Raw genomic sequence first — 12,377 nt, 5'->3', positions numbered from 1 at the left:
GATATCCCATCTCCTAGAACTGGAAGGGACCTTGAAAGGTCATCGAGTCCAGCCCCCTGCCTTCACTAGCAGGACCAAGTACTGATTTTGCACCAGATCCCTAAGTGGCCCCCTCAAGGATTGAACTCACAACCCTGGGTTTAGCAGGCCAATGCTCAAACCACTGAGCTATTATGGAAAGACTTGACAGCTGAAGAGAATATACATTCTAAGAAGTGGCTGTGTATGTCATGAGCTTTCTGTAGTTCTTTCCTACCTCACCTCAGTGCTGCCTACCAACATTTTTTATAAGCCAAAGCTTTCTTTTCTGACCAGAGACCTAACCATCCATGGAAGACCCTGGTGGAGTCTCAGCTTTTCAACTGCCAAGGGAATAGGAAGGAAGAGAGGCTATTGATAAGTAGTGCAGTTGTATCAAATCACTCTTTGTGAATGGCTGAAGAGCATTACCTTATTCCTATGGGAGACCGGGGATCAGGAAACCATGTTTCACCTTGACCATCATCTTTGCCAATTGAGCAACCCATTTTGTCAGCTGCCTAACAAGAGAAGAAAGTTTATAGTGGGAGATTTAGTAAATAGACTTTACACAGGATCCTTTACTCCCAACTGCTGAAGCCCCTGAACAAGTTGTGGATAATTAAGAGAGTAAGAATATCATGGTTAACTTTTTTGGAGTGAGGATTCATCTTGGTGGATTTACAATGACCAAAAACAAGATGAATGGGAAAGGGGAATTATGTGCCCACTGCTAGCCTGGAACATTAGCTGTGATCACAAAAGCCGGAAGGAGAGTTGTGCCAGAAACGTAATAACCAAATTCTGTGTTTTCTAATAAGAAGCAATTCAGTGAGTGGAAGCAGCCGTCAAATAACTTTGTTTAAAGTGGATATTTCCTCTATCGTGACCAGAAAAGACACCTTGTGAAGGATTTATAGCCACCCAGGAAATTAAGTTTAAAAAAAAAATAGATTAGTTGCCTGCAGTCTACTCTGTTTAACAAATATTGAGGCCTGTGGAGTATTAGCTGGTGTTCGATAAGTCATTGTGCTCTTGTCCAGCATGATCTTACCCTGCCAAAGAAGCAAGTGATTACAGCTTACTTTAAGTAAATAAATCAACATTCCACAAGAAAAAGTACTTTGTATCTGGACATATGATCTAAATCTAAATCCACGAATTCAATGGCCCATATAAACAAAAATCACCACTGCAATTAAAAAAAAAAAAAAAAAGAAAAAAAAAGTGGTTCAGGTAAGAAAGAAATGGAATAATGGGGGAGGGGGAAATGATGGGTTTTAAGCTTTTTTTGAGCTGTAACACTTAGGGCATTTAGGGCAAATATGAAATTCAAGACTGAATCTGTTCAAAAGATTGCAATGGCACTACTCCAAATGGACCCTGTTAGGTTGTTGGAAGGCTGACTATTATTCACTGATACCAACAAAAAGTGTTCAACGGCAAGTCAACAATTATTTTTATAGATAAGCTAGGTTTATGGGCTGAAGCACACAATAGGTCTGGTCTAAAGCCCTCAGGATGAAAAAGATAAACAGTGATATATCAACATTTATGTTATCATAGCATCCAAAGGCCTTCATCAGGAGCGGAGACCCACTGTGCTGGTTGCTGTACAAACATAAGGACAGCCACACTGGGGCAGACCAAGGGTCCCTCTAGCCCAGTATCTTGTCTTTGACAGTGGCCAGTGCAGATGCTTCAGACACAATGAAGAGAACAGAACAATTATCAAGTAATCCATCTGATTGTCCAGTCCCAGCTTCTGGCTATCCTCACTTTAAAGACATCACAATCTAGTGCCCCAATCTGATAAAGATGTAGGCGTGTGCTTAACTTCGTGCTCTGTTATAAGACTTTACAGGACCGGGGCCTAAAACAAATTCAACTCTCCTGCACTGAAATCTTGCATAAAGTTATTAAGTATTCATCATACAGTTTCAAGATCATCTCTTGCTGATTTATAAATACAAAGAAGCGTCATTCTGCGATTATTTTCTATTCTTTAAAAGGAGGCATGCAACTGTGTGTGCATTTCGCTTGTTTTAAGAGTCCACCTTTGAGGTAGTGCTACTTTGTCTTAAATTAGGGTAAGGGAAGATTTGTATAAGGGATCAAATGCAAGACCAAGGAAAGGAATTTTGAAGTGAATGGATAGTGCATTAGGTAGCTAAATGTTATTCAGCGATATATCATGTGCACCATTTTGCTTTACTATTTGCTCTGGGACACAGTTTTGTGGATACCACTTTTGGAAGATTTTCTGGAAAAAAGCCAGTTTATTATAAGTTAATTGATGCCAGAGTACCTTTGTCCTACGAGTAGCCTGGGGACTGCTGTCACCTGACCTCTTCTGTCCTTGTGGCCGATGTGCTGGCAACTTATCCTCTGGCAATATTTGCTCTAGCTGTTAATATCCAAGACAGGCATTCATTAATTGGAAGGGTAAACAATCTATGCATAATTGAATACTCTCCTGGTCAAAGCTGCTGTATCAAGGTCAAGAATACTGTGCACAAGAGACTATTCTCTTGCAGTTAACAACCTGCGCTTATCCAAGAAATGACTACTAGTGATTTTTCCACCTGTGACAATAAGTCTACACCTTCATTTATTGTGCATCGCTGATTTAAACAAACAAAAAACAATGTAACCAAGAACCTGGAATCATCTGTGCTTCACACATCAGACATGTAAAGTAGTCCTCAAGATAGAGCAGAAACTGTTGTTAAAGCAAGCTGATATTCGATTGCTACTTATTTTTTAAAGGCCCAATGTAGATGTCTATAATATGGCCCATTTGACACCTTCATTGACTTGGGCCAGTAATTTCACAAGGGAATTATTCTCATGACTATTTCTAGTAAGTAATTTGAACGATAAGGCTTTTCTATATGAACAAGATGCAAATAGGCCAAAGCCGATGTTATAGGTCAATCCCTGATCACTAATAACCATTGCTGAAAAGTTAGCGGTAGGTGAAGTAAGAAGCAGTGAAGGAACGTTCAGCTGCACTACAGCATGCCTAACGAGAAGCTTTTTCTCATGCAAGTTCATGCACAAAATTTGTGAATTGTTAGGAGTACCAACGTAACCATAAATTAAAATATTGGGAGGGTGGGTACTTTCCTCTGCCACTATCTTGGCAAGACTGTAATCTGCATCAGGTGCTAGGAGTTTCTTGTGGCGTTCTGAAAATTCAGTGTGTGGAGCCTGTAAGAAAAAGAAATCCACAATACTTTTACTGACAGTGATCTTAATTAAAGGTCCATATTTTTCGAATGGCACAATATTGAACTGTTTATTTTACATAGATGGAGCCACCACATCTTAGTATGGTATTTACCGCTTAAGCTTTCTTCAAATGCTGCAGGGCAACATCTGAAGCCAATTGTTGTAATTAGGAATTTTTTTTCCTGTAAAATATGAAGAAACATGAGGAAGGCTTGTCCAATGGTTAGAGCAGTAGCTGGGACTCAGGAGACTCGAGTTAAATTACATGCCTTGCCACAAACTCCCTGTGCAGCCTTGGGCAAGTCACTTAGTTTCTCTCTGCACCTCAGTTCCCCATCTATAATGTAAGATGGGGATAACAGCACTTCCCTATAAGAACTTTAGATAAATGGGATGTGTCTAGTCTTAAGATTTATAGGAACTGGTTTTCACACCACTTACAATGGTCACCTTACTTTGTATCCCTTTAAAATCTAAGCTTAAATGTTATTTAACATGCTGAAACACTGGTAATTGAATCAATATTTAATAGTTAATTTTAAGTCGGCATTTATAATTACTTGGGCACTTTGTATATCAGGAAATCAACTTGGCATATTCTTAAACACCCGAGCTGACTGTTTCACAGTAGATTTCCTTGGGCTGTACGGTAGAAGTTGTGCCATAGAAGCATACTGTAATTAACTGATTGAAGGTAATTGCTGCATTTGTCAAGAGCTTAATACAAAGAACATCAGGTTCTATTAACTTGAAATTTCCTGCATGTAGCAGCAGCTACATAAAATATTCATGCATTAGTAGGTTACTTACTTTACTGTAGCCAGTGGCACAAGCTGCTGTCACTTTGAAGTCTTTTGTTTCAAGGACTACTTCAGTACTGTTCTCTGAATAAGGAGAGGGAGAAACTAATAAGTGAGGCCCTTAAAAGAGTAAATTATGCTGGAGTATCTATGCCATGTTGCCTGAGTCAACACTTCAGAACAAGAGCTATAGGATAGCCATCTTTAGAAACTGCTTTGCTTAATTATTCTCCTGTGCTTTCACCTATATGCAATGGTGATGGGCAACATACAAATACATAGATGAGAAGGTGCAAAGAGGCAATGTGCCCAAATGCCAGCGGTCTACCTAACAGAGGATTAGATTAAAGTCTTCAGGGGTAAAGGGGCAGGAGAGGTGTCAGAACAGTATTCGTATATTGGCAATCACGTCCAGAAAACTAACGAGTAAAAAATTCCTTATCCATTCCATAGCATGATGCAACAGAACCAGGAAAGTGTTTTTTCCTTTAAATTATTTTCACTCAATATAAAAAGAAAGCTTGTTTGAGCTAGCTATGTTTTTGTTAGGACAGCTGCTATGCTGTCAGATTAGTCCGACGTGCAGCTGTTGGTTTAGTATTTTTCAAAACACTTCTAATCCGCTCAGGATTTTGGAACTCCTTTTTTTCAAAAGCAACAGAAATTGCCCCACCAAACTAATTGCTTTAAAAAGTTAGCAATTCCTTACAGCCTGTAAAATAAATGAGAGACTTGGCTATCTCCTTGATGGGAACTTAAAAGGAGGCTTATGAGCGATTAAAAAAAAAGCAAAGCTTGGTTTTCAGTTCTATGCAGTTCCCCAAAAAGATCTTCAGGATTGAGCTACTGAACGTTACACTTCTGCCGAGAGAAAACCCTACATTCGTTTTTTCCTCTGAAGAGATTTCCAATTTCCTTGATATTCACAAAGGAGTTAGCATGCCACATCAGACCACAGGGCCATCAGGTTCAATAGCATGTCAGACAGCGGTCAGTGCCAGATGTTTCAGGCAACTCTGTGGCAGGCAGTCACAGAACAACCTGCCTATAGAATAAATTGCTTCCTAATTCCCACACAGATTGGCTTATGCCCTGAAACATGCCGGTTTACATCTCTTCAGACTTCTAAACGTCTCATTTAACAGTGGATGTTCTCATTTTCCATATAGGACCCGACTCTAAGTTATACCAAGTTAGGGGCCAATTTAAGGCCCTTTACAATGTCAGAAGCAAATCCTCAATAAGCGTTATGATTGTTTACACCAACTGCGGATTTGCCCCCTCAGAGTACTGTAAAGAGGTATTAGTGTAATAATAATAGTCCCTTTTTATAAAAATCTAGCTAAGATCTCAGGCCTGGTCTATGCTACAGAGTTAGGTCAATGTAAGGCAGCTTACGTCGCCTTAACTCTGAAAGCATCAACACTAAAATTTAGTTCCCACTGACTTAACTCGCCCACTACACCTACTTAACTCCACCTCCACGAGAGATGTAGTACTTAGGTCAATAGTCAGGTTGACGCAGTGTCAGTGTAGACACTGTGTTGCTTACATTGACAGTTGCTGCCTTTCAGCAACTGTCCCACAATGCCCCATGCTGGCAGTTAAATCGGTGCAAGTGCTCTTGGTAAGGATGCGCACCACTGACACAAGGAGCATAGAATGGACGTGTAAAACAGATTCGATTACTGCAGTGGCGATGTAACTTAGGTCAACTTAATTTTGCAGCACAGACTTGCCCTCAGACTCAATAATATCTTGTGACACTGAGTTACAAAGGTTAGCTGTGCATCATGTAAACAAGTGTTTCCTTTAATGAACTGAATATTGATAACCATTCAGTTGCATTCATTTGTTCTGTGTTTGTCCAGAGCCTAGCACAATGGGGTTCCGGTCCATGACTAGGGTTCCTAGGCATCTCTCCAATACAAATAAATTCTATGTCCCTAATTTACCTTCTCAAAACTCTTGCTCTGTACGCCTTGATTGTGTCTCCTTATTTCTCTCCTCTTCAAACTGACCAGTCCCAGTGTTTTCAGCATGAGAGGAGATTGAAGATGCCATCCAAAAGCCAAGGCAACTTATTTTCTGATTTGTGTAATACATGCAAGTCTTGCAATGTGCGTGGTTTATTTGGGTTACAGGACCCAGATCTGAATTTTTTATTTTTTTTTACAGCACCCAGGGACATTTGCTGCTGAATCCATGTTTCATAGCATTTTTAGTTTTCCATCTCAGAGCAGAGTCAGCCTACAACTCTACTGACACTGAATAAACCATGTGCCATTATAGTTTTGGTTTAAAAAATAAAATCATATACCAAACAGTATGGAGGGGGCACACTTGATAATGAAGTGCAAGATGGGGACTGGTGGAGTGGAAGACAGCAAGAGGTGATAAAACAGTTTTAGACCACAAACCCATTAAGCCACACTAAAGTAAGAACAATAGGTGAAATCCAGGCCCCACTAAAGTCAATGACAAATCCCCCACTGACTTCAATCGGACCAAGATTTCACCCCATGATTCTATGAGGAGCACAATATGGAAGGGACAAAAGGGATTTGACCTAAGAAATTGCTCTGGAGTTCGGCTGCAAAGACTCACAGAACTATTGCAGCAAGATTACTTTCCTTCATAAAAAGTCACCATTGAGATACTTTTGTTAAAATAATTTCAGACAGGTGGATTAGCCATCTACCCAGGGATTTAGGTCGGCTTTACTGCACTGGTCAGGGGTATGGATTTTTCACACCCCAGAGTGACATAATTATGATTACCTAATTTTCTAGTGTAAACCAGGCCTTAGGAGCATGAGTCCCATTGACTCTCAATGGGATTTGTGCTCCTAAATCACTTAAGGCCAGATTTTTGAAGCGCTCAAAGATGCAGATAGGCCTAACTCCCATTGAAATTAATGGAAAATAGGTTCCTAGGCAACACAGAAAAATCTCACATGGTAATACTAAATGTTCTCAAACATACAAAATATTAAGATTGATAAACTGACACTTAATTTCTGCATCCAAAAAGTTTACTACTATACCTTTTTCTTCCTCACTCTCTGAGCTCCGATCAAGACCTCCACTTTCCTTTGGCTTGCCACATAATCCTTGTGGACGTGGATTCATCAACTGCAGTAGTTTATTCTCATAAAGAGTCCTTGTAGAAGCTAAAATAAGCCGTTCAGAATACAAGGGGATTAATAACAATTGGTTTGCTGTGGAATTAGTTTTATTGTTTGAAAATCTGGTCCTAAATTTCAGGGATTTTACAATGAGCTCAGGACCCAGCAACTCCAGTTGAAAACAAGTGCTGAGCACATCATTTAGGTGCTTAAATGGGAGCTGAGCTCTTTTGAAAACTCAGGCCTTTGTTTTTTGTCTTATGTTTTTGAGTTGGGTTGAGACCCAATTTCTCACTTTAGATTAGATTCTACTTCCCCATCTGTTCCCAGTCAGAACCATAATTAATTTGAAGCATACGTAGTATTGGTCCAGGCTCGGCACCATACATGACAAGCTTTTCCTGCAATTCATTGTCACTCAGTAGTTTAATGCTGATTTCATCTGTTGTGTCTTGATCTCGGTTTTCTTGTTCTTGCTTTTCTATCAACACACCAACAGTAACCTGGGCCATCTTTTTCAACAGCAGAACCTTTGGAATAAGATACGAGAATTCACCATGAAAGCTAAGTACAGGACAAAGGCATCTTTAAGCATTTATCCTGTTGTTCTGCAAATCTTGTTTTATTAATCACTTCTATATATTTAGATAAACTGGAATAGTTATATTCGGGTTTCCTGCCACTGTTGGAATGGTTTCCAAGTGCCTCACTATTCCATCAAAGATTTCAGTATCTACAGATTTAGAGCTTTCATACAAAGTTAGGTGGCAAATTATAGGTAACAAATTATATTTAATTGACAATTACAGGTAAGTGGAACAAGAGATGGTGTGCTCAAATTTCAGAGGAGGCTTCCGGAAATGAGGTAAAAAGAGAGTGAGTGAGTGTGTGTGTGTGTGCGCGCACGCGCCATGTTTAGAACAGTACTTTGAGTATCCCTTTATAGTTCAGATCTCCATTGTTTGCAGTATCAAGAGTTTGGGAACCATTTCTCCTCCTTCCCTCTCCCCCAACCTCCCGATCCTGCCTTCTTCACTGCCTTGTCTGTCATGAATGCTCTAGAAATATGGTTTTGTTAACTTGCTTTCCTTTTGCTGGCTGTCTCTGCAGCAACCTAAAAATATTGTATCATTATTCAGTTTATGTTTGTAGTGATGGAGAAGTGTCCCTTTCAGGCCTGCCACTCTGTCCAAGTTGTATGTATGTAGATTTAATAGTCTTCAGTAAAGCTTCTAGAGGTAAGAGGCAGATTGCCTATGCCTATATGACCGAAGGGAAAGCCTATAAGATCTGCAAGTCAAAGATATGCTTTGTCTGGGTTATATTAATAAGATAGGTTATTTTCAAGTACCAGACTGACATTCCCACAGCACATTTCCATATATATTACACAGACTAAATGAATCATTTCTAGCACAAAAATACTGTGCATGACTGCATGCAACAGCTGCTCTTCCACGCCTTGGTCTCTTGTGCCCTGGTTTTGATTATAACAGGTGCCTTTCTGATTGGAAGAGAGTCTGTAGAGATCCAGCTATTTTAAAGGGGCAAAAGCATTGCCTAAAGCCACGCCTCTTTCACTCGCTTCCCCTTCCCTTTAGTGGGAAGAAAAGGCTTAGGAGCCAGCCAGTCTATGCAACTTTTCAGATTGTGTCTGGGACCCACTCTACCTTGACAGAACAACTGGAGAAGATCTAATTAAAGTGGTTTCATTCTATTTGCTTGGCTTCTGTGTCCATCTCCCCATCGGTCTAATGCCTCACAGGGATGTTGTGAGGTTTAATTCATTAATGTTTACAAAGCCCTAGGGGATTCGCACATGGAAGGTGCTATAGAAGGGTGATGTTTTATATAAGCAGAACACTGTATTCATCCGAGCACTTGATTTTTTCAATCTACACATAAATGTCAGAATGAAGTCTTAGAAGCAGTACAGGAAACACTGGCAGACAAGTCCACATATTGTTGATAGAACAGACATCTGTGGTGCACTTTCATATGCCTTTATTATTTATTGACTGTCATCAGCATATGAGATGCTCTGCAAGACAGAAAAAACAGTCCTCAAACAGTTTTCAGTTTGGAGCAGACCATCCAGTTTTTAATCTCAAGATTAGTTGACAATGCATTAGAATTAGGTTATTCCAAATACATAAATTCTACACTTGTTTACCAAACGTCTTAAAACATACAACCAAACCGTAATGCTTTGCATCACGGGAAAATAGTTAGACATCAATTCAAGTTCTCACTCTGTTATTTATGATCTGAGACTTGAACTTAACAATATGTTGTCCAGGATCACTCACTTCTACCCATCATTTATCAGAGATGGGTTAATATTGCAGTGACTATTACTGCAATAGAATTACATATTACAATATGATCAAAGCCAACCTTAAACTGACACTCTGCTAGTGATTTGTCACTGTCTAATTACAAAAAAAACCTTCACTAGCCAGGTTTGTAGACTTTTATCCTGTAACACTAGCTAATTCAAAACCCTGTCACCTCAACAGAAATTTTATTTTAATAGTAAACAAAGCATCTAAAAAAACCATACTCAAAGATTGTAGCAGAGTTTTACCCAGAGCTTGTCTACACACAAGTTGCACCAGTTTAAAAACAGATTTGGTTAAACCAGTACAAACCCCACTGTGGGCACTTAGGCTAGGTCTACACTACAGCGGGGGGTCGACCTAAGATATGCAACTTCAGCTACGTGAATAGCGTAGCTGAAGTGGCGTATTTTAGGTCGACTTACCTGGCTGTGAGGACGGCGGCAAGTTGACCGCTGCCGCGCCGCCGTCGACTCCGCTACCGCCTCTTGCCGCGGTGGATTTCTAGAGTCGACGGTAGAGCCATCAGGGATCGATTTTATCGCGTCTTCACTAGACGCGGTAAGTCGATCCCCGATAGACCGATTGCTACCCGCCGGATAGGCGGGTAGTGAAGACGTGCCCTTAGTTAAAATGTACAGGTCCAAGCTCAACTGACATAAAACTAGGTTTAAATTGACGCAAAATTGCCCCAGTTTAACATCACACTGGTAGCTAAACGGATTAAACTTTGTGTTTAAATCAGGCCTCAGTAACATTAAGAGCAGATCTTCTGTCTAGTTCTAGAATTCTATATTTAGACTGGGATTTTCAAAGCAGCATAAGGGAGTTAGGCATCCAACTGCTGATTTCCAATGGAAGCTGAACACCTAACACTTGGCCCCACCATAGATCTTTTTATTAAAGAACACATTTGATCTCGAAGAGGTTTTAAAAATTAGATTAATTGTACCTACAAGTGTCTAATGAAAATTCTAGAACAAAGACCCTAATGGGTCATCTCAGATACCTTGCACTCATTTTTTTCCATGCAGGGAGCCAGTCAACCAACTATATTTAAGCATAGTTTAACAAGTCTCTTATCTCTTGGCTGAAGCCCAGGATACAAAGCCTTAATTTCTTTGTAGTGAAAAAGAAATTTTCTAAATGACCTACACATTTTTACTACAAAGTACATGATTTTAAAGAACTAAGTCTAGATATTTTATGTCACTGTTTCACGACATATTTGTGCCTCAACATTCATCAGCCTTTTTTTTGGGCGGGAGGGGGGTTAAAAAAAGAAGGTATCCCCAAAAAAGACCCATTTCAATTTAAAATGAGGGTGTCTCATTTCCTAAGGCTGAATCTACCCTGGTCAAAATTACGATCGGTCACTCTCCACTGGGAGAGCTCTACTGATGGGAATTACAGATCCCTCTTATGCCAGGTTAGAAACAGTCTTGGAGATTGTTCTGATATTCCAAACAAATTCACTTACCCCCTCACATGATCTTATGAAATTCTGACTCTGTAATTAAAACAGCTACAGATGTTAAAAAGGACTTCCTCTTTCTAAAAGCCCAATGCCCCTGCTCTTCGTGCCCAGAATAAAGACTCTAGTGACTTATCTGTGACATCATTAATTTCCACGGTAATAGACTGGTGTCAAACCAGATTGTGACTTCACTGCAGGTTCATTACAAGGAGGAATTTTGCTGGGAAGAAGAAAAGCCAATCTATTACGCCGGTGAGGCCAGAAAATAGCATAACAGCTTAATGAGGTTAGAACTACAAGATGCAGCTATGGCAGAAGGCAAGTAAATACATATAGGGAAAGCTAATCCGTGATAGATATTTATGGAAGTGATACTTCAAAAGAACATATGTGATGTCTACAAAGTTCTAGGAGCTATAGTAAACGGACAGAACAGCAGAAATGCTAGTGTTTTGGGGGTCGTAGAGACATCACGCTATGGAAAAGGAAAGAGATACTCTGTCTATCCCACTCAGTTGAGAGCATGACTAGAATACTGCATTCACTTCTGGACACCTCAATAGTAGAAGGGATTAGTTACAGTCCTTGACTAAAGGATACTGTATATTAATTACTAAGACAAAAGGTAATTCAGAAGAGCAACAAAAATAATGAGTCTGGAGTGATTTATTTATGAGGCAAGATTAAGAGCACTAAATATGTATAGCTGAATGAGACTGAATGTTAATGAAAACTTCCTATAGAGGAGATCAACTACACTGTAGAAGAAGTCTTCCCAGAGAATTGGGAGGGAAAAGCCATCACTTGAAATGCTTAGGACAAGACAAAAATCTTGTCAGACTGTAGGGAACATGCCTGCACACTATGATGCACCTAGAAGTCACCGGCTGATAGGTATTTTAAGAACGACGTTATTAGAGTTCTGTGTTCCAGTTCATTTTAAAATATTAGGGCAGCAAATAGACAGAGCCATTTTAAAGTTCTGATATTCGCTCAGCCATTATATTAACCAAGCTCACTGGAGGTGGCTAATATTAAACAATATTTCTTCAGATGTTTATTCCCTACCACAGACAGGCCTCATAACAACCTGTCCTTGGCCCCTAGAATAACAAAGCTAGAAATTAGTATTTACTAAGTACCTGGCATATTTCAGCTGGTTTAAAGCAAGAAACACCCCCCTCTGCCCGTTATAGGAAAATTATTCTGCTAGCACTGGGGTAGACATTTAAAATCCTTTATCTAGCTTTGTATTATACTATGCACTTTTCACTAAAGGCATAAGTAAAAATAGGATTCCCTTAGAATGCCACATGTTTCAAAGTAAGAACGTGTTACAAGGAAACAAGAGCTGGGAGCCTTCAGTGACGTATCTCGCACTT

General features: G+C 39.7%; 1 protein-coding gene across 1 annotated transcript in view; it reads right to left on the bottom strand.

Moving 5' to 3' along the window:
* Positions 1–7,691, bottom strand: part of LOC113407158 (lamina-associated polypeptide 2-like) — a 9,902-nt gene extending 2,211 nt beyond the window's left edge. Inside the window, exons 1-6 of the mRNA XM_026655265.2 lie at positions 7,538–7,691; positions 7,099–7,224; positions 4,063–4,136; positions 3,144–3,231; positions 2,327–2,421; positions 451–539 (exon numbers count right to left, since the gene is read on the bottom strand). Coding sequence (XP_026511050.1) covers positions 451–539; positions 2,327–2,421; positions 3,144–3,231; positions 4,063–4,136; positions 7,099–7,224; positions 7,538–7,691 — 626 coding nt within the window. The remainder of the gene's footprint in view (positions 1–450; positions 540–2,326; positions 2,422–3,143; positions 3,232–4,062; positions 4,137–7,098; positions 7,225–7,537) is intronic.
* Between the last annotated feature and the right edge of the window lie 4,686 nt (positions 7,692–12,377).

This window comes from Terrapene carolina, unplaced genomic scaffold (genome assembly GCF_002925995.2).
Source record: "Terrapene carolina triunguis isolate 2854851 unplaced genomic scaffold, T_m_triunguis-2.0 Scaffold199, whole genome shotgun sequence".
NCBI classification, from domain to species: domain Eukaryota; kingdom Metazoa; phylum Chordata; order Testudines; family Emydidae; genus Terrapene; species Terrapene triunguis.
Note: the sequence above shows the minus strand (reverse complement) of the source record. Positions and strands in the feature narration are given on the sequence as shown.